This window comes from Lonchura striata, chromosome 8 (assembly GCF_046129695.1).
Source record: "Lonchura striata isolate bLonStr1 chromosome 8, bLonStr1.mat, whole genome shotgun sequence".
Taxonomy (NCBI): Eukaryota; Metazoa; Chordata; class Aves; order Passeriformes; family Estrildidae; genus Lonchura; species Lonchura striata.
This window is the reverse complement of record NC_134610.1, coordinates 18,248,911-18,270,861: the sequence shown is the minus strand read 5'-3', so window position 1 is coordinate 18,270,861 and position 21,951 is coordinate 18,248,911. Positions and strand designations below refer to the sequence as shown.

The 21,951-nt window shown below is 37.1% G+C and overlaps 1 protein-coding gene across 9 annotated transcripts in view; it reads left to right on the top strand.

Moving 5' to 3' along the window:
- COBLL1 (cordon-bleu WH2 repeat protein like 1) overlaps positions 1 to 21,951 on the top strand; it is a 78,128-nt gene that overhangs the window by 19,208 nt on the left and 36,969 nt on the right. For 2 of the 9 annotated variants that reach the window (XM_021528575.3, XM_021528574.3), the window contains exons 1-2: positions 3,214 to 3,342; positions 4,824 to 4,897. The exons of 5 other annotated variants lie outside the window; for them this stretch is intronic. In XM_021528575.3, the coding sequence (XP_021384250.2) occupies positions 3,340 to 3,342; positions 4,824 to 4,897 (77 nt within the window). In that variant the 5' untranslated portion in view covers positions 3,214 to 3,339. Of the gene's footprint in view, positions 1 to 3,213; positions 3,343 to 4,823; positions 4,898 to 14,627; positions 14,924 to 21,951 lie in introns of those variants that run through there. 2 more of the 9 variants (XM_021528577.3, XM_021528576.3) reach the window with 2 other exon arrangements.

Sequence of the window (21,951 nt, the reverse complement as noted above, 5' to 3'; positions counted from 1 at the left end):
ATATGTCTTCTAAGAACAGTTTCCTCAAAGTTCATACTTTTAAGGATATGGCCTTGATGAACAATGTACCTACTTCCCAAATTTGTCCACTTTCATTTAGCTGTCGATTAATAATGGCATAAGTGTCAATAGAGGGACACAGACTAGTCTGTTGGAAGAATATTAGATTGCATCCAGTGTGTCCATTTTTTGTTTAAATAGTTACTCTATTAGAATTGATGGAGTTCACTTCCATTAGTTGCATTCAGCACATGACCTTGCAGTGTTGTATGTAAACAGTATCATAGCTGATGTTGAAGTGATGAAGTGACTGAAGTGTTCGAAGTACAGTTACTCAGTGTCTACACACCAACAATTCAGTAGAACCCCTTGCTCTCCCATTCCTAGAAGAGGAAATAATAACAGACAAATCTTGATATTTCCTTTGAGTTTTGTGGTTGGCTGGTGGTTTGTTTTGGTTTTTTTTGGTGATTTTTGGGTTGTGGTTTTGTTGGGTTTTTTTTTGTATGAATGGGAGGTGCCTTAATTACTTTTTGTATTAAATACATGATTCTTAAGCAATATTGACACCAGGCACTGATGTTTTGGCACCAAAATTAATTTATTTTTTCCAGGTCACTAACTTTTTAATTTAGTCTTTGTGAGGCAGAAACCCTTTATTAGCATGTGGAGTGCTTTAGTATGAGTCCGCGAAGTATACAAATACATGCTCAAATCAAATTTATATAGCTTTGGCAATCAATACTATTGCATAATCATCTGCCTTATCTAATGTTAAAGTCACAGCTATATTGGCATATGTTTTTGTCCATAAATTAATGTTATCACATCTAATAGCAAAATAATCTCCATATATAAATAGTTTTAAAAATACAGGGAGCAATCTCCTAGCAGGAAGACTGTGTTGGCAGTTGGAATAGTTGCCAGTCCACTCTTGAACTTCTGTCTGAGGGAAAAAATTTAAACTTTCTATTTTTTTAGAATTCTTTTCCTCTGGAATTAGAAAAACGATAGCAAATGAATTGGAGTTCTAATTTATTATGGTGCAACTGAACAAAAATACAATATTTGCTTATTTTCGATTGTTACTGATTGTACTTTCAAATTGAAAACTTAAATTGATCTAGGACTCGAGCAACTAAAATGGCTGTTCATAGTCATATAGTGTCTATTAGTTCAGAATCTACTGAAATACCAAATTTATACTTTGAAGGGATTTTTTGTTTTAGAAAGTAGAAAGTAACTTGCGATCCTGGATGACTTCCAACTCTCCTTTGAAAATTGGTTAGTTCACTAAATGAACAGGAATAGTACTTTTTGCAACTGTTTCTGCTTTAACTGAAATAGCTGAGATTTGAAATTTGAGAGAGAAGAAGCCAACAAAGCAGATTAAACAGACTTGTAAGTTTAGTTTTGAATTACTACTGTGCTAGTCATCTAGTTTGGATGAAATTAAGTATGATTCTTTTATATATGAGAAGGAAAGTGTTTTAAAAGCATATGATAGTTTTGAATGCTGTCTTAAGACTTTTTCGTATACTTTTTTAGAAGTTAATTCTGTCCTTCCTTTCAGAGGGAGATCTGTTTGAGATTTTGCCATCTCAACATTAATAAAAAGTCATGGTATAAAAAAAATTCTTTAGCTTTTCTGTGAAAATGCACATGCTTTGGAAAGATTTTTTTCTTAAATTGCTTCAGAATGAACTGACAAACCTAAAATAGTTATCAATTCCTAGCCTGTCTTTACAATAGCATTCTTGTGTTAATATTCTTAAATACCATTTTATTAATTTATAAAATACCCAGACATTTCTGAAGTAGGTGCCTCTTTTATGATGTGATTTATATTCTAGGGATAGTTGTTGCTGGAAAATACATTTGAAGGAAAACTAAAAAACCCCTCCTGTTTTATACAGATGGGATTAGATACGCTCTGATTTGTCTGGAAAAGAATAAACAGCCAAGTAGTTTCAAAATACATCTTACTTGCAGTGCCACCCTGTGGCTTTCCTTTTCATGGCTTCTATTAAAGCAACTGGTTTTTGTTGTCTCATCCCCAGTGGGAAAGTTACTTGTGAACTTATAAAATAAAATGTCTGTGCTCCTAGCTGTAGACCTGGTCTAACCAGGATAGTACAGCACTTTTTTTTTTTTTTTGGCCTATCTTTAGCATTATTTGTCCTTGCTGAAACCTTCTTAGATTAAGAACCAGAAAGAGAATTTCTGAGCAATACCAGTTCATTCACCTAGTGGATCAAATCACTAAGCAATGCCTGGTTTGGTCATTGAAAAGGAAAGATCACACTGGAACTGGAAAGCAAATGTGTCACTTCTCAGCAGTAACTTGAAGGGCTATAATAATTGGTCTTGTTCAGTTCCAGCAATGTTACATATGCAAATATTTTATTTCCAGGTAGTCAGTTTTCTAGACAGATAGTTTAACTTTAAAATTAGATTGTCTAGGTAGACACAATACTACTTGTGGAGATATTTTATTTTGTATTCAAGACGTCTGCATTTTTGTTGATTTAAACTGAAGGATGTCAGAGCAACTTTGCTTTTAAAAGCAGTGTTATGCTTTGAAGTAGTAGTGCTTTGCCTTGCACCATTTTACAGAGTTGCTCAAATCGTGGCAGGATAAGTACTTGAATGCTTAAGACTGGTTTTCACATATAGGAAGTAATATAATGTGGAAGATATTTCACAACAAGCAAGCACGTAGGAAGTAACTTTTCAGCGCTACCCCTGCTTGGCATATCTTGGAGACGAAAAGCTTTCCTTCCTCACAGCCAGCTTAGGTTTAGTAACATCTCTAAATGAAAGGCAGGGTTTTACTTGTCTTTATTTTCTTGCTATTACTCTGTCAGGGAACAGCAGAACAGCCCTGCTGCCCAGGTGGGAGCAGTGACATCCCTGCCCAGCGGGGGCCTCGGCAGCATTCCCTGGGCTTACGGCCACTGCCCACCACCTCTCCCCAACACCCCTAATGCTGGCCTGCCACTCCCTGGCGCTTGGATACGTATTTGAGTCGGTGCTCTTAGTGTTGTAAGAGTCGTTATTGTAGCAGTTTGACCATGCTTTCAGGATTTTCTAGCTGCAGAAGTGTTCATTTGAACAAAGGACGCTTGCCACGCGTGCTGTGCGGTTGGGCCGCTGGCGCTGCCCGGGTTCAGTGCCTGCCCCAGAGCCGCTCGCGCTGTGCGGAGGCCGGGCGAGTGACTAAGGGACAAAGCAAGTCTGGGCTGGCAAAGCCGCAGCAGGCGTTACTGAGACACCTCTGCCTTCTGCGTCCTCACTGAGCGCTCTGTTTTCAGCAACAGAAATGAAAAATGTCAGACCATGGTAAGTCTCAAGCTATATACTTTCAATGTGTCTAGGCTTTTTTTGATAAGCAAGTGCTTACATTTGTCTCCTAATTACAAAAGTTATACTTGGTCTCTTTTGGGAAGTGAATGCTTCTTTTTCCAAATTAACATATTTTGTGTGTAAATTGTAAGTAGACCTGTATGAACGTGTTATCTGAGCTCTTGCAGAACCTTAAAACCAGCAGTGGAAATATCTGATGCTACAGTCCATACTCGTAGTTGTACTGTTTGTTGGAAAGTTTTGTAGAAAACGCTGGAAAGTGAGAGATAAAAATGCAGTTTTCTTCTTTCAGTGTTGTCAGGATGATTCCATTCTTTGTAAAGCAGGCTTATGTTTTTTTATTATATTTATTATAAATGCAGTGTGTATTTAAGCAAGATGATGAACAGAAAGCTTACACAGAAACAGTTAAAAACTGTACTTTATTTTTGTCAAACAGTTTTGAGTGTCATAATACTTGCAGTTAAATACACATTTTGGTGAGTCTGGATTTCCACATAGGAACAACCAAAGGTAGAAGTGGATTTGAGCAACAGGGACAGAGAAGTTTTTGATTACTTGTCTTTACTTAGGAAGCTTGTTTGGTCTTTCTACTGCACATCAAGCTTCTGAGGTAGTGGTAGTGTGTAAACTTAAGTGTCTGTGATTTAAGTTGCAGACACTTATATAATAAGTGTATTAATATTATAAATATATTATATTATTGCAGAAGTCCTTCAGGCTTCAGGCTGCTCTAAATTGCAATGGAAGGAACAAGTTAATTGTACTTTAGATTTTGGGTTTTGTTTTTAAAATGACTCAGGTATAAGTCATGGACAGTTCTGATTACTCCTTAAAACAGAAGACAGACTATGGAAATGTTCACATAAATGTGCGTTCTTTTGTATCACAGGTCCTGACTTGAGTCCTTCCTTTATTAGAATTTTGCCTGGCACAATGTTTCCTTCAGTACTACAGATCACAAAAGAACTGTAATTTTTTTCTTAAGAAAGTTTATTTCAAAACTTGTATACTTGTATCAAATTCTCATTAGTCTTAATTTTAAATAAAAGCCCTGTTAGTGTTTCTAGTGGCTTTTCACTAGGAAAGAAAATTGCTGCTTGCTCTTGAGAAAGTGAAATTCATGGCTGTGCTGTAAGCCCTGCCATATCCTTTTGATAGGTACTTAAAAACCCAAGGAAAAAAAATTTTGATACATTCTGTTCCTTGGATTCTGGGATATGCTGTCTCTAACTTGGACTGTTTGATGTTTTATAGGAAAAAATAGTGCCAGAAATAGTCACTTACTGTAGCTGTTTGCCTTTCTGTTGGAGGCTTGCAGTGTTTACAGGGCTACAGTTAAACACTGAGTCATAAACACTTGGTATATTGTATTCCTAAATTCAAAACTAGATAATGCAGATAAAGCAGACCAAATGTTCTGTGACTGTAACCATAATAATGTAATGCTTTTCTAGCAGCACATCAAGACAAGACTCCTGGAAACACTGGTGAACTTGCTGTGGTATAAGAGGCCTATTACTGCTACTGAGTAAATATATTCCTTTCTCTCTCTCTTCTTTTTCTATTTTTTTCCCTTTTGCATTTTGTAGAATTTCAGTGTTTATAGTCCACACAAATGGAAGTGTTTGAATATTTGTATCACCCCCTCTTTTAATCTTTTCTGGGTAGGTAGAAAATCAAGGGCATGGTCCAGTTACGTGAACAGCTTTTTAAGAACTTGGAATTTATTAGTATACAAAATTTTGTTAAGCATTTCTATGCCATTACACAGAGCAGAAGTCTGCACAGGCAGTACAGCACTGTGTGATGAGCTGAATGCCCATGCAGTGAGGGACAGTTACGGAGCAGATTATCTGGAGTGATATCATGTGGCATGTACAGGACACCCAGGGGATCTGTCAACCAACATGGTTTTGGTAAAGGTAGGTTCTGCTTGACCACCTTATTGTACTTCTGTGACAAGGTCTAGTGGATATTGCTTCCCTGGGCCTTACCTGGCCAGTAAAGCTTCTGATACCATTTCCTATGGCATTCTCCTGGGAGAATCTGTGGCTGCTGATGGCTTGGAGGGATGTACTCTCTGCTGGGTCAAAACCACATATAATAGAGACTGAATGCACTTGCACTTCTTTATATTAACCTAGAATTAGGGTTTGAAGCAGAGAAAACCAAATGAGCCTTTAAAACATTTTTTTGGTACAAATAACATTTTCATCATGCTGACCTGTTGCGTTTTACCTTCTTTGAGGTATTTTAAACTGTTTTGTAATGGTACCATATAATCTCTGCTTTATCTAGAATAAAGACTGTATTTTGGAAGGCATATTTCCTTATATTTTTTTTCTTTGTTAATTTGAGCTTTCTTCTAAAGAATGATAGAATTCTCAAACATGATTAGCTGCCCCTTCCAGAAGCTGGTGTAGTACACTCCCAGTCTCTGATACTGATACCAAAGATAGATGCTTATCTGAATTAAGAAGGTTATGTGCGTGCGTGTGTGCGTTAAGAAAGAATCGTATTGTTCTTCCTCATTCCTGTCTTGTGGGTAACAGGGAACCTGAGCCATGTTCCTTCCCACACGCCATCTTTGTAGCAATGGACTTTTGCTCCCCAGACAGCCTCTTACCCCTCTGGAATGAAGATCCTCACGTAAATCAGTTTCAGCTTCTGTAAAACAAAACTCTTATCTGAGTTGTTTGATTTCATCATTAAAATGGGGAGGACTTTCTATACAGATTTTAGTATTTATCCTTGTAGTACAATTAACTGTATAATTTTTCCATTGTCTTGTGTTCACTTCACTTTGAAGAAGTACCTAAACTCGCATGACAAAGTTTATAACTGTAATATAATAATCAATTTAATTTTTTTTTCTTTTTTGTCATCTGATAAGTACAGAAACTCAAAACATTAAAAGAACTGTTGCACCAGATGCACTGTTCTGAAGAATGAAGTGAGAGAGTGCTGGGTGAAGCAAACATGGTTTCCTTACTTCACAAACTGCTGTTTAGCATTGAAACATTGCAATTATTTTTAACTTTTTGTTTTGGAAGGAGATGAGCAAGAGTTACTGATCTTGGCCAGAGTTACAGGTTTATAAAAACTACATTATACTGCGTGTAAATATTCAGAACAAGCAACTTGTTTAACTTCTTACTAAAGCTACATCTAATTTTCTCACTGCCTTAGAAAGATCTGTCACAGTACAGACTGTTCTGTCAAGGCATGGATATGATTATGGAAACTTGTATGTGAAACTGGATCTGAAAGTCTCTGAATTAAAATATAGGATTTTTTCCAGAAGAAAATCATTGCAGGAACTTTATTTTTTCCGTTATATATTTTATTGGCTTTCTAGGCCTCTGGGAGTGATTTCAATAAGCACTGTAACTCTGGAGCTGTAGTTCTAAGATCTCTAAAAACACTGTGGGTTTTTTCAGTTGGTTTCTGGGTGTACTTGGCTGTTGAACCCAGTGGTGACATTTAGTGTTCTGGAAGGTCTTTACAGTACACGGCTCCCACTTCTGCTGGTTAAGGAAGATAATAGTGCTTCAATTCTCCTTAATGTCAAAATAGGTTGTGAAGAAATGGGAGGGCTGCAAAATCTTACATCATAATATAATAATAATAATACGTTTCTTAGAGGATCCAAATTCTTCTTCCCTGCCATTCCTTGTCTTAAGTGAGCTTGCTGGGCTTAAAAGATATTTTTAGCATTACAACTTTTAAATATTTGGATACTGTCTCTTCTTAACTATGTAACTTCAGTTACAAGTCAGGTTTTCCACATTATTTGCTTTCTTGATGGTTTGGCAGTGGCTATCCTCTTTTGAAGCTCTAGCACTTCAAAGAGCTCTATGGTTGTTTCCGTTTGTGCTTGGTAACAAGGGTGTGACAATGTCTCAATTTAGTTTTTTTGGTGATGGCAGTTAAAAAAGGAAAAAGTCAACAACAGCAGTCAGTAATGTTTTGGGACTTGGCTGTGTTGTGCCGAGGAGCGTGTTGGGTGTCCTGCAGCACTGTGGGGTTACCTGGGGGTGCGGAGGGGCCAGGGCAGGGCTTTGGCTGCAGCCTTTGCCTGCAGTGCACAGCAGAGAGCACAGTAGTGAGGGCACACTGGTACCAGTTAGTAACTAGTGTGTGGTTACTGGAATCCAGAGGGGTTTCTGCGCTGAGTTCCCCATCTTTCACTACTGTTTGAGCCATACTCTTTAATAATACAACTTACAGCTGGCAGCACCTTAACTTGTGGAAGGAACCTGAGTGTAAGATTTCTGGGGGTTCTATTTTGTTTTTTCCTTTTTCTAGATCAGAGATCTAGGGATGTCATGGTATGCTGTTAACCATATGTCATATTTCAAGCCTTGGTAGATGATTATAAACTGGGATTAAAAAAAGTAATTACTTAAGCATTAATCAATGATCTTGTGATAACATTGTAGCAATAGATCCATAGTTGTTGATCCTAGCTTTTCTGTAGAGGTTGTTTGGTGTAATGTGTTTTGGCAGAATTCTCTGAATTCTTATCTTCAAAATAAAACAAGTTTAAACTTCCCAGAGGCAGCTGAATTAAGTCTGTTTGGCTTTCCTGCCCACATGCTCTCTAAATAAAATAATACAGTTGTTTCACAAAATGAGGGAGAGCTATAAAGGTAGCTTTACTGTGATTTTAAATCTATCTTGAAAGCTTTCCCAGAAATATGAATATAGTAATTATATGATTAAAAAATAAAGAAACTTTTTGGGTTGTGCACTTCCTCAGGCTATTAACCTAACCACTAATTAACCGACAGGAAATTCCAGACCTGAAAGTTTCATTATTGCTATACTGAACTGTGAAAATATAAGTGTGTTAATGAGGATTTCATTATAGCCATCTGTAACTTGTTTTTAAATTGTGTCAAGGCAGGAAAAACATAATATACCATCTGTTACCTAGCTATATCAAATTGACATGAAAATTATTGGAAAAAAAATCCCCCAGTTTACAACCCTGGTTGTCTCTTATTTCTTAGCTTTTATTCAACCATTCACCCCATGTCAGTACTATCTAGCAACGTGTAGTAACATGTCATTTTCTCCTTAAATGATATATTTGGTTCACATAGGCATTTCTGTATTGTAACGTGTACCTGGGAGGAGGAGATGCTTACTTCCCAAAATGATAATTTTTGCATTATTAATGACCTCTTAATTTTAGCATCATGTTCTCTCAAGTATGTCTGAATTACCAAAACTCGGAAGTTGAGAAGGATTGTCTTGCAATTTGTAGTTCTTTTTGGTTTTAAGTGAACAAAACTTCTGGATAGCATCTATTAGTATGCTCTTATTCTCTAACCTAGGGAGCATGAATTGAAGCACTTTGCTTATCAGATGCTGGAGATTTTGCAACTTTTACCTTAACCTTTGTGTTCCTCTTTTGAGCTGAATTGTCATAAGCCAGCCCAAGTTCCTTGATTTCTGGTTTTCTTTGACTTTAACAGTGAGGGAAGTTGTTGTGTATTACCTTGCACTTACCAGGAAATGTTATGGATTCTTGATTGTCAGATGTTTGTAGGTGTAATGCAAGTGGAGCCATAGATGAGAAGAAGGTGGAAAAAGTTACAGAACTTGCTCTTGGAGGGGTGGGACAGAGTTGGCACAGAAGGGAATACTGAAGTAATTTTGGAATAGTGAGGCAGATCCTTTGCAGCTGTGATGAAATAATGACTCAGTAAGGTCAGAAAATGTGCTAGTGTTTGCGTATTACCTTTTGTGTTAGTTGGATCTATAATGTTAAAATGAGGATAAAAGGTTGTAATAGAGTTAGAGAAGTGAAAAGGTCAGGCATCAATTTATCAAAGTCATACTGTCAACAGGCAGCCCAAAAGGCAGGCTTGTCCTCTGTCACAGGTGTTTTCTGAATAGGCACTCTCTTTTTTGTTCTGGATTTGCACAGCAGCTAGGACAGCTTTGTTGAGGGCTCTTACCATATTCAGGACAAACTAAATTTGGTGGCTGAATTTAACAATCAAAATCTTTCTTTGCACACTCATGCAATAAACACAGAATAAAATGAAGAACTCTTTGCTGTAGCAGTGTATCTACAATGTAAATGTCTTAAGGCTGTGGAAAGAGAAAACAATCTAAGGGCTTTGCTGAGCTAATGTATGAGGAAAAGCCCACTGGCACAGTCGTGCTTCTCCTTCAAAAAGCTTCTCCTGGTCTCTACCCCAAAGATTTTTAGGAAACTAAACAAACATGGCATAAAATAGTAAACCATGCATGGTTATATAATTTGTCCTAGTAAGAACAGCAAGATGGGAAGTGTTCTGCTGTGAGGGTGAGGCCATGCCACCTTGGAGTTCCATAGGGATTTGTGCTGGAACTCCTAGTTCCATGTGTTAATAATCTAGGAAAGCAGCTGAATAGTAAGGTAACACTATGATGACAGTAAAGAGTTATTATTAATTGTAATAGGAGGAGATATAACTCTGAATACTTGCAGAAAAGCTTCTCAAAAGTAAATGGATAATAAAATAAGATTAAATTCACTTTAGATGTTAGCAAGGAATGACGAAGAGGGAAACCAGGATTTCACCAGTGTATAAGTCTCTGGTGACAATACAGTGCATGGTTCTGGTCTCTGCCATATCCACAGGGAAGGAGTAAACAGAACGTTCAGAGAGAATCAAGAGAGATGGTCAAAGGTGACATACGGCTTAAGGGACATGAGTGCTGAGACCACGTCATTGTGTTCTTATATTTACCTTTCGTTCATGTGCCAATTTGTTGTGTTCTAACTGTTCCAAGTAAGTAAAAGGAGAACATGCAGCAGAATTGTCTAATGATTATGCATGAAATCCTTAAACCAAATGTTAACTAATGGTAAAATAATTAAGTCCCACTTATTGTTGAGTGATGATACAATCTGAAATCAGCTTTCCTCACTGATGTGTGACTTGCATAAGAAAAAGAAGTTCTTGGTCTGTTTCCAAGCCATTTGGAGGCCTCTTGTCTATGCTCTCTTCTCCAATTCTTTTTGATTTAACAAAACTATTTGCCTTTCCCTGGAGACTTGACTGTGTTGGTCCAAAACAGATGAGATGTCAGCTCAGTGGGTACAAAGCAACTGAAGAAACAGAGTATTTAATAAAGCAAGAATTTAATCTGGAAGAATGCCATTCTTACCCTGGTAATCTGTGTTTCCTGCTATTCTTGCTGCTTTCAGACTTCAGTTTCTCATGGATATTATTTAAAAAAATAATCATTACTATTTAAGGGTTAGATGAAGTATTAGATAGTTTTAAAAAACGTTCTTTTGTTTATAGCAATAGAGACAATAGGTTCAAAGAGTTCCCAGCTTTACAGATACTTCTCTATTGGGGATTTAAAAAAACAGATAATTCTGGGAAGATTTTGCATACACACATTATTGATGCACATCCATTGGGTTCTAACAGTGCATTGGGCTTTTGGAGTTGTAGTTTTGGGTTTTTTTGTCTCTCAATTGCAAAGGTACTAAATGCTCTGGGTAATCACACTCAGATGGATCTGAAAGTATTAAAGATCTAAGAATGAATTGTTGGAATGTTTTGTTTTATTTTCCTCACTAGTATATACAAGTCTTAACTTTTTCGTCTTGGAAACAATTCTATGGATTAAAAAGCATGAAAGATCTGTACTCAAATGTGACCTGTACAGGGACCTCTTTGGGAAGTGTTTTGTATTTAGCCCTATAATGTCATTCTATTTAGCAAAATAGAATTATTTTGCTTCTTTTAAATATACACATGAGAAATTATAAAATAAATTGAAGTTTATGGTGCATTCACATACATTGCCTTTCCTTGCTGATACTGTTCAATTGATGTTTCAGTTTAGGAAGTGTTGCTATAGAGCAGTGCTAGGATTTATAATTTAAATAGATGCTTTGTGAAAAAATGAGAAGCACTTCAAAATTCTAAACCAAATTCTAACAAAACTTTTAAATTCCATTCCTTTATGTGGTGGTTTTATTTTCCTTTTTTTTTTCCTAATTCCCTGTGTAAGCTCTCCTCGTTCCTCATCTTTAATATACTTACAATTTTAACTTCCACAAGTATTCTGGGAACTTAAAAGACAAAAACAAAACCCCAAAAAGCAAGTAATCTATGCTGGGTGATACTGGGGAAAAAGTAAAAGTAACCTCTGTCAGATGAAGGGAAAATGGCCAGGTATGTACTTGTAGAAATGGGAAATCTTTCTGTCCTTTCAAGTTATCGGAGTTGTTGGGCACTTGTTTATGGTCAGTAGTATTAAATTCCATTGGTCACTCCCTGAATGAAAGCCCTATGATTTTTCAGCAGTGATAAATTTACTGCTTAATCTATGAAAGTGATAAGGAGGATATTGCTAACTAGATAAACTGTATGAAAAATAACCACAAGATACCAGCAGGACAAAAAATATCAGATGTTTTATTACTGTGAGTATTAATTGTATATTTCTAGCTGTAGCCCTTGGACTCAGATAATAATTAAGGCTTCCAGTGAATATCTCAAGTACTGTGCCTGTGTGGGACATACCAGCCACAAGCAATATGTTGGTGTTTTAGCTAACACTGATACCCCGTATGCACCAAACTTTTCCTACATGCAGTCCTGTCCTGCAAGCTGGGCTGCATCTGCATTATTGCCCTCTCCAGCTTATCAATCAAGTGAAAGGATTTTTATTCTTTTATTGTTAACTATTGAAGTTTGGTTGCAGAGTGCATTTGACTTGGAACACAACAGATTCGTCGAATTGTTCATTCAACCTCACACAGGCAAAGCTGACTTACATTTCTGTTTTGTTTGGCATCAGTGTGGGTGGATGCTGGTGATAGGACTTCTCAGGTAGAAAAGGTTAGGTAAGGGACAGTCAGTAATGTTGTTTCCTCAGCATGCAGGCACTCACACAGATGTTTTCCTCTCACTGAAGCACTACTCAAGCAACTTCAAAACACACTATGGCCTGATACAGATCTGAAAGCAACATTTACCAATGATAGAAACCTGGAGGGTGTTGCCAGTGATGACAGCACTTGCCCTAAGAGTTTGTTGACTGCATTCCTTCCCAGTCCCTGGGCAGACTCAGCTGCAAGCAGCCTTCCCATTTCTGAATGCATTAGGGTTGACTTTAAGGAAGAGGTGACTGAATCAAGAATTGCTTTTAAGCTGCTTTTAAGCAGCTTCTGGTTTTAATTGACAATGAGGTCAAGCTTCTGTAAATTATCCTACTTTAAACACTTCTGAGTTGTTTTTGGTTTTGTGATAGCATAAATATTGTACTTGGCTTGAGAAATTGATATGTAAAAATCTTAAATTTCAATAGTTTTGTAGGTAGTACTGATGATGAAATTAACTGAATAGAAATGGGTATTTGCCTCTCTTGTCTAAATATTCCATTAATCCCTAGAATACGCTCACCTGAGGTGTTTAGTTGGATATCTCACAGGCAGAGAAAGGGGAAGGCTAAAAAGCATGGATAGTAGGACTAGTCCTAATTCTAAAAATTCCCATTAAACCTGTTTTGTGCAAATAAAAGAGGTGCGGAAAACAGGATTGGATTCTTTTTATGGTATAAAGTCACAGAAGACATAACAAAGCTACTTAATACTCTCTTTTGAATTGGCTGAAGTAGATATGTTGGGATTACAGGCTGTACAAATCTCTAGATGTACTCTGTAGGCTGTTTGGTCAGGTGGTGGGATTATAAATAGGTAGGCTTACTGATGTCAGCAGTAGCCTAAGGGAGCAACAGTGAGCTTGCCATGCACACACACACACCCTCCCTTCTACCTCCATATGCTGTTGAAGGAAATTCACCTGATATTAATGGAGAAGAACCACCTGTGCTGTCTTGGAGGTAAGCAGAAAAGTAGTGTAATCAATTTTAGCTGTTATTCTTCCTTCTCCCAGTTTAGAGGCTGAGCAGAATGGCTTCAAAGTACTATTTGTGTTGTGTTGTCTTAACACCTGCTGTGAGGAAAAAATATTTACCAATAATTATATATCTTTTAAGTCCTTGCTCTTGGAGGGAACACAGAATTCAAGTGTAGAGCAGTACATAAATTGTCAGAACTTAAATATAGGCCTGTATGAAGGAAGAAGAATTTATGTCTGTTGTAATTTTTCAGAAAAAGTATGTAATAATTCTACAAAATATATTTAAAATCCTGTCTTTGGCTAAGAGATGAGGGTGTGTAAAGATGTTTATCCATGTGGACAGACTGCTGAAATTTCAGTTGTACATTTCTGGGTACAAAACCTGTTGCCCATTTTATTTTTAAATTGATATTTGGTGCTTAGAAGCTCAAATGAGGTTTTTGAGAATATTTTAAGTGAGGAATGCTGTTATTTCATGCAGACTGTAAGGCTTTTCTGATTTCTTTTATTTGCATCGGATTTTGATCTAAAATTTTGTTGGGGACAAAAAACCTCACTAGTTGCTTGTAATACCTTGTAAAACTTGATTCTTTTAGTGTTTAATATGATAGTCCTTGCTGTGTAGTGTGTATGTTTCTTGTATGTTGTATACTGGTTTCATGTATCATGGAAAGCATTAAAATATTTTTTAGTATCTAAATAGACTAAATTCGTAAATAACTGCACAATGACAAGATGGACTTTGTTTGTAGCAACAAAGAAAGAATTTAAGAAACAGTGTTCACTTGAACTTCATGTAGGAGTCAGTATGCTGCTGGCATTGTCATCTGTTAGAACATTAAAAACTCAGCAGTGAAGTATATTGGCTGTAAAGTGGCTGTGGTAGAGAAAGTTGAAAAGGATGCAGGGGTGAATATGTAAGTGAAGTATAGTAGAGCAAAGCATTTATTAGGAAAGTTTCTTTACATTCCCTGGAGCACGCTGATGATGATTATAATCATTATTATATAAATAAGAAATTTTCTCTACTTTATATATAGTGCTGAAGGCCTATACATTTTTGTAGAAAGTGCAGAGGCTCTCTAATGGAAGTGGTTACCCAGAATAGCTTTGGTGTTACTATCAAGCAAGGAGCCAGCTTTCTTCAAAGAAATATCTTATTTCTTCCTCGCCTCTTGCCTGTTGCAAGAATCCAGTAAGGAGTGGGTGCAGGGGATTTTGGGTGTGCAGATATAAGCAGAGAAAGGGGATAATGACAGCTCTTGTGTGTTGTTGGGGATGAGTTTGGAGACAAAATAGGAGCATTCATCTGGGGCCTTGAGCTGCCAACCAATGAGGGAGGTAAAGTTAAAGTAGGGCAAAGGGGAGGGAGCTCCTGCAGTCAGTGGCTGCAAAGGTGGCTGTGAAAACTGCTGGTCGAGTTTATGCTGTGCAGAGATCTGGGATGGGACTTGTGGCTCTGCTTCATACTGCCCATTGCCCCTCACACAGTGCCTGAGATGAGGCTGGGGCTCAAGCAGCATCGCTGGCATTTGAGGAGTTAGTAAATGTGACCCTGTTTGTGAAGGTAAAAGGTTTTTCCACTTTGCTCTCTGAGGAAGATGCAGGCAGGAGAGTGAATGTTGAGGAGCCAGCTGTCAAGGATGAGCAGGAGAATCTGGTGGCAGGTGGGTACTCAAAGCATTTCTTAGTTTTGCAAGCAGTGTTAGCCCAAGATGCTTGGTGTTTCTGTTTGGGGAACTGTAGCTACAGTCCTCATATATTGGGGTAAACCTCTTCATTCCATCAAACTTTTCCTGATACTAATTGCCAAGATGCTTCTCTTGAAATCTAGTGAAGAAAAGCTTGGTTTAGTACAATTTCTCAGCCTAAACTTACCTCTTTTTCTCTTTCTTTCCTGTAATGAGCAAGGATGCCTTATTTGCAGACCTGGTTGTCTGTGTAGGAACTCTCTATACATCGACCATGTGTCTCATAGCATCTGTGTGTAAGTGCACATAGAAATACACACAGAGATATTTCTATTTAATCTTGCTCAGGACAAGAAACTTTTCCTATGTCCCATTCCCTTCCAATACTTAATGTCATCTCTGTTCTTCAGTTTAATAAATTCTCCTATTTTTGGGTTATGTTAATATACAAGAGGTTTTAAGTGTTACCAAACTCTAGGTGGATAAAGGATATAACTGCTAAGAGAAAGTTTCTGGTGAATGAAGAACTTTTCTAAAAGGGAGAAAGCTTGTTCTATTCAAAACAGTTGCAGGAAATATGAAAATAAATTGCAGTGCTTTCTAAAGTTGCATTGCTGTGCTTTCTCATTCTTCCTGTATCTGAGTTTTCAGTTGGGAAATGCTACTGTTGCAGTTGAACCCAGCCTTCTACAGCAGGTAAAAGGAGAGGGGTTGGATTTTGTCTTCCCTGTTAGTGTAGAGCTTCTTAGCTGCTGTCCTGCAGCATTTCATCTGTCACCCACCTACATCTACACCCACGTACCTATATTTGAGGCATGTATGTCTGTGAGAAAAAAGGGAAGGGTCTGTATTAGCCTCTTTCTTGCTGGCTGCTGTGGTACCGAGTGGCTCTGCTTTTCTTTTCCTTTCCTTTCCCAGCCTCTAAATCTATCCATTCCCTGCCTCCAGTGTTACTTCTGAAACATTATTTTGAGCAGGAGAAAAAAGCAATAGCAGCAAAGCTCAGATAATTGACAATTCTTACTTCTATTGATGTTCAGAATAGCAGCTGGAAAAGCCACGAGCAGAGCTAGATGCTTTGTCTGCAGGCTTTGAAAAGACAGTGGCATTTACCTGCTTTCATGACTGGGAGTAATGACCAGAAGAACAGATTCAGGTTTTGTTTTATTTGAAAGCCCTTAATTGAACTTTCTTACTAGTCATAGGAGAAAAACAGCTGTATGAGCAACCTCTTTAGCAGTTCTTGATAAAGATTTGAGGGTTTATTTTTAGTGGAGGTAGCATATGTTTGCTTGAGTTTTAAGTATTTGTTAGATTTATTAGTGTATCAAAGGTTAAGCTCCCCCGTACAGATCAAGCTGCTCTTTGTTTTCTTTTCCTGTTTATTCAGTCAGTTATATATTACTCAATTATTGTTACAGATTTACTACTTTCTCTTCCCTGCTGTCCTTCTTTTCTGTCAGGCTGTTTTCATAGCTGCAAATATAGTAAAGGCTTACTGAGCCATACAAGATTTTAATAGTTTTGAATGCTGTTCAGATTTTTTGTTCTTCCCTTTGGTAGCAAATCTAGGTTACTTTTTTGCATTTTTTACTTTGAGAAAAGGTTGAAAAAATAGATAAAAGTATCTACTTTCTACATGGACATACCAGGTTTGTATTTATATTTTGTGATAGCCCTATTTACTTCAGAAGTCTTAAGTTCTCAGACTCTTTAGAAGTAATGTCATTGGAACTAATTTTCTACTTCATTTTTTGTTTGTTTTGTTGTTGTTTTTTTTTTTTTTCCCCAGGAGTAAAAGTAGTACTACTCTTGGCACAACAGAATGTGTTGTAACAAAACTTTTGTATCAGAACACATTTCTATAATCCCTCAATAATAATAAACTTGATGCTAATTTAGAGGAGATTTTTTTTTCTTCTTTTATCCTCTTTTGCTTGCTAGACTTCTGAGCTTTTGGCTCTCTTCCTAAGAGCAAAGTGATTCTTATGCCTAGAGGGCAGCTAACAGTGTTTTGTTGGATGGTACAAGACAACAGTCAGCAGCTTTCTGTTCTCAGCAGTTGGGTCTTTCACAAGTTTTAAGTGAGCTTGACTAGATCATTGTAATAGTAGTTTGAAGGGCAATGAATTAATACTTTTTCTAGGAAAGTTTTAAATTTGTACTTAAATTATATATTTATGCCAGAGCTAGTGCCTCTTTAATGCTAAAAGGGGCACAATTAACAACATGACCATAATACAGACTTGTGTTTATGTTGTCTCAGAATTGCCTCTTTTTCCTTGTAATGATAAAAAACATTTAATAAATTATGGCTCAAATGCAGTCGCTTCTGTTTTCAAGACTGTCACTGGGGATAGATAATCAGAGGGCCAAGTGTCTGTTCCAAATGGTCTGGAGGGAACTGAAGGATTCATTTGCTGCTTTCTTGCTTTTAGTGTGAGCCAGACATCCAGAGATTCCATTAAGCTTTCACCTTACTGTCATGGTTACCGTCCCAGTCCTGTGATTTATTTCTCTCTAGAATAAGACTTAAAAAAATCTTCAGAGCAATGAGGCTAACTAGGGGGTAAATCCACACATCCCATTGACTAGGGAAACTTTTTCTTTCACAAGATCTTTGAAAAAATGTCTGATTTCGGGGGTGCCTCCTCTTCTTGATCCACTTTATTTATTGAAAGAGAGTGGAAATGCATTTTATTTTATTTTTTTGCTTTCTTTATATTAGAATAAATACATGAGTAAGAGAAATCTGTAAATGATTTGTTGTTTGCTGGAACCTCACTGACTAAATTCATAGACATCATCTTCAAAGATCTGTTAATTAATAATATTTTCACCCATAGCATTACTACTACGATGTTAGTTGATGTATCAGTTGCACTATGAATTATTGTGTTGACAGAGCTGTATACCCAGTGCCTCGTTTTATGTCATATTATTTTAAAAATACTTCTACTATTTACTGTATTTGTATCCTTTCACTCTTGGGAATTAATATAGAGAAGTGCCCTGTAAAATAACCTGTTACCACAAAAAATTTACAAACTGTTAATGTTTGTTCCTCTGCGTGGAAATTGAAATTAAGGTGTGTTGCTGAACTTGGGTTTTTTTTTGATACCTATTGAGCCACCTGATAGACTCAGTATTTGTACAGTATGGCCTCACGTTCTTCCCCAAATAACTAAATGGATGAGTTGAGAATCTGAAAGATCATATTTCTCTCTGCAGCAGATACAGCAAATATTTTTCCTTTATATCGACCTACATGTATCATAAGCCTGGCTTGAAGGGAGAACTGCAGAATGGACATTGTTTGACTCTCATTGATCTATATCTTGATCTTAACATCTAACTGGTGCTTTTATAATAGAAATAAAGAGAGAGATTGTATCTCAAGCAGTGATATTGATGTTGAGATGAAAGCCCAGTATCAAGGCTCATAGTCATGTTAGATAGATGCTCTGTGGCTGGTAAATCAAATATTTGGGCTGCTGAGCATTAAGGAAAAATATTAGAATACTACCATATGTCTTACTTAAAATAAATCTGTTTTGAAGCACTTCATGGCCCCCCAGATTTTGTATAGAAACCTGTGTGCCTGTTAATAATTTAGTGAAGATGAATAGAATTTATTTTTGAAGTATTTTTCATCTATACTTATTCCTGAAATATATAAGAGTGATTTTTTTGAGTGACCTGCCTTGACAACTTAAGTCATGTGCTGGACTGTGAGGAGCAGATCAGATAGCAATGCTGTAGTTATCGCTAAGCTTTTTCCTAGCAGGTAGTGTTTGATCTTGGAGACTTGCAGTGGTGATACTGTGAAGCTATTATCCACAAAGAGGGAACAGAATAAACTCAGTCTAGAAGACAAATTTGTTCTGTGAGTGTTAAAGATGAGTATTGGGTTGGGGATGCTTATAGGTGAAACTAGGAGCCTAAATATTTTGTGTACCTGTTGGCCGAAATTGATGTATCATTGTTAAAAAAACCCAAATCAATATTGGTTTTTAATATAGGCCTGTAGTCTTATTCAACTGTTCCTTGTCTGAGAAGATTATGTGTGAAGTTTTGGCTGTCTGCTTATATGACACGCCAGTGAAACAGTATTGTTGCAATAGTCAGGAGAGAATTATAATAATTGCTTGAGATGAGAGGTTGAAGACAAAAAAAGCTCTAGAAGAAGCTTTGTTACAGTGGACTTTTTCCTCTCATGATCTTAGTAGAGTTAAATCCTTTCCTGACTGAATGAAAATAAAACAAAGAGCTGCTTGTAATTTTGGCAAATCTAATTTTGTAAAGTTTAATTAAAAAAAGAAACCAAACTAGTTTCTTTTTGAATAAACCAGTGTTCTTCATAGTGCTCTAAGTCAACCAACTGAAGTGTATCTGTTGTGCTTAGAAGGTTTTTAATGCACTATGTTTAATGAACTGCTTCAGTGCCTGAGAGATAACTGAATTGCAGGTGAGATCCTTATGACTTTTTCTGTCCTAGGTGAATGCTATAGAAAATTTGAGAAAAGGTTTTGTTGTTGGAGGTTAGATTCAAAATAATTTCAGTGAGAGTGTTATGAAGCTGTTGTTGTATACTCTCATGTAACTGTGTTCCAAATAGGAAGTTAAGTGCTGTAAACAGTAATATTCCTTGATGCTGTCGGGATCTGAAGCACATAACATGTTGACCTTATGGTCTTGGATTTGAGTTAAAGATGCACTGTTTTTCTCTAAAATGATAGTCTTCTATTTGCATTTGGCTGAAAGAATTCTTTAATACAGGAATTGTGTTGTCACACAGACTGGCAGGATGTGCAGGTGGGACTTCACAAATTTAAATTTCTAAGATATATGAATCAGTTCTCTGGGGAACAATATAATCTCTACCAGATAAGAGAAAGCTGAATGCCTTGACATGAGCAGTGAGCTCCAGGTGCTCTGGTAACAAGGGAAATAGAAACTGCCTGGACTGCAGCACCTTGTGTTTGTGGGTCCCTGTGAGAGCATTGCGGGTGTCCCTCTTACAGCCTTCTCCAATGCTAGGAAGAATCAGAGAAGAAACATGTTCTGGTTTTTTGGGTTTGTTTGTTTTTTGTTTGGGTTTTTGTTTGTTTGTTTTTGCTTTAGCTCAAGCAGCAGTTTAAACAGAAAATTGACATAGAAGATAATATGTTGCTGGAATTGTTTATCTGGTAATAAACAGTGGGGACCACATCTCTTCTGGAGAGTTGAGCTTGGGCAGTTTCAGTGCCTGTTGTGTAGGAAAGGTTAGCCAGTTGATGGGACTGGGACGCAAGTGGACAAGGAATGAGTGAGGATCCACATTGTGTAGGATACTGCAGCACAATTTCCAGAGCAGATCTTATTGTTATTGAGTTGTGACCTCATTTGGTTAAAATTAAATGATTGTGTTTTGTCTTACTAAAAATAACAGGTTTTGTTTTCAGGAGAAGAAACTAGATTTACATCTTCCTCTGTCTTTTTAGTAAAATCATTACAAATCAACAGCTCCCCTAGTTTGCTGAGCACTTGGTATAGGTTAAGAGACAAGAGAGAACCAGGCTTCTGTTGGTTCTTCATGAAAGAGAAGTATTTGCATTGGTAGTATAGACTTGGAGTTAGTTTTGGTGTTGGGATAAAATGATGTGTGGAGGATGCCTTGGTGAGAAAATCACTTTCATTGGCTTCTTGAATTGCAGAGCAGGGAGAGGAGGGTTTGTATGTAAAACCTACCTCTGCAAGTGTATTTTTACCGTCACCTGCTTTTGTAATCATGGTCATCTGAATTGTTCTGGCTGAGGAGGAGAGATGAGAGAATTAGTGAGAACTGAAGAAACAAAAACACAGCATCGGGAAACAGAAAATGAAAGCGTTGGAATCCCTGTTGTTTAATACGAGGCTGCCAAAATCTTGGCATGACTTCTGAGAAAGTACACTTGGGATTTTTCCTCCTTTGTGTGGGGTGGGACGGGTAAGCATAACTAACCATAAAGCACATTCTGATTTTCTAGAGCAGGGTGGGGTATGTGACTGTGCAATGGAGGACGCGAGGCTTCTGCGATGTTGTTAGATCTCTTGACCCTGTGTGTGCATGTTCTTTACAAATAGATGCAACTTGAACTGTTGCACGTGTGTTTTCATGAGAGTATTTGGTCAGATTTAGTTAGACACTGTGTGAATAAACCATATTTATTGCTGTGTGTCATTGAGTACTCTGCTGATAATACAGTTCCAGTGATAAAATTGCATTTGTCTACTTAATGGAAAATAGAGTCCCCTAGCATTTGGAAAGAAGTCTTTCTGTGACACTTCTTCAAAGAGTGAATTCTGTGATAAATAGCTTTGAACAGTCATTTGAAGTGAAAGATATAAGAAAGTGTAAAGAAGGGAGGACAAGCAGTATTAGTTCACATTGGGCATTTTGGTATTAATGTCATGGGATACGTTTTTATGGTTTTGGGATTTTATTTATTTCTAATAGTTGTATTGATGCTATATACTTGCTAGTAATTTATATTTGGCAGTTACATCAAAGCTAAAAATCTTGCAAGAAAACCCCCAAAGAAGCTGAGGAGGAATACAAAGAAGTTTTATTTATAAATTTTGAAATGCATATGTAACCCTAAAACAACCCAGACAAGCTGCTGTAGAGACCAAAGTCAAATTTTCAGCTCGTGTTGCACATCATGAATTGCACAGAGAGTACACCAAACTAATTTAAATCGTTGAGAGAACAGGTATAAATTTTGGATGTGGATCCTCATTCAGTGTTTTTGGAGGCCTGTGAGTACTCCCAATTAGCTCCGAGGGGCTGTGAATAGTTAATTATTCAGAGTTCTGAAGTTCAAAACTCTAAGCACTTTCAGCAACAGATCAGTCATGTGAAGCCTCATTACAGTTGTTTTTTGCAATGCTGCTCTGGACCTTGTTTGCTCTTTGCTGTGAGTGACTTTAAACTTTGTTTTCTCAAGAAAGGTGTGTGTTTCTAGTTGTATGCTAGGTTCTTT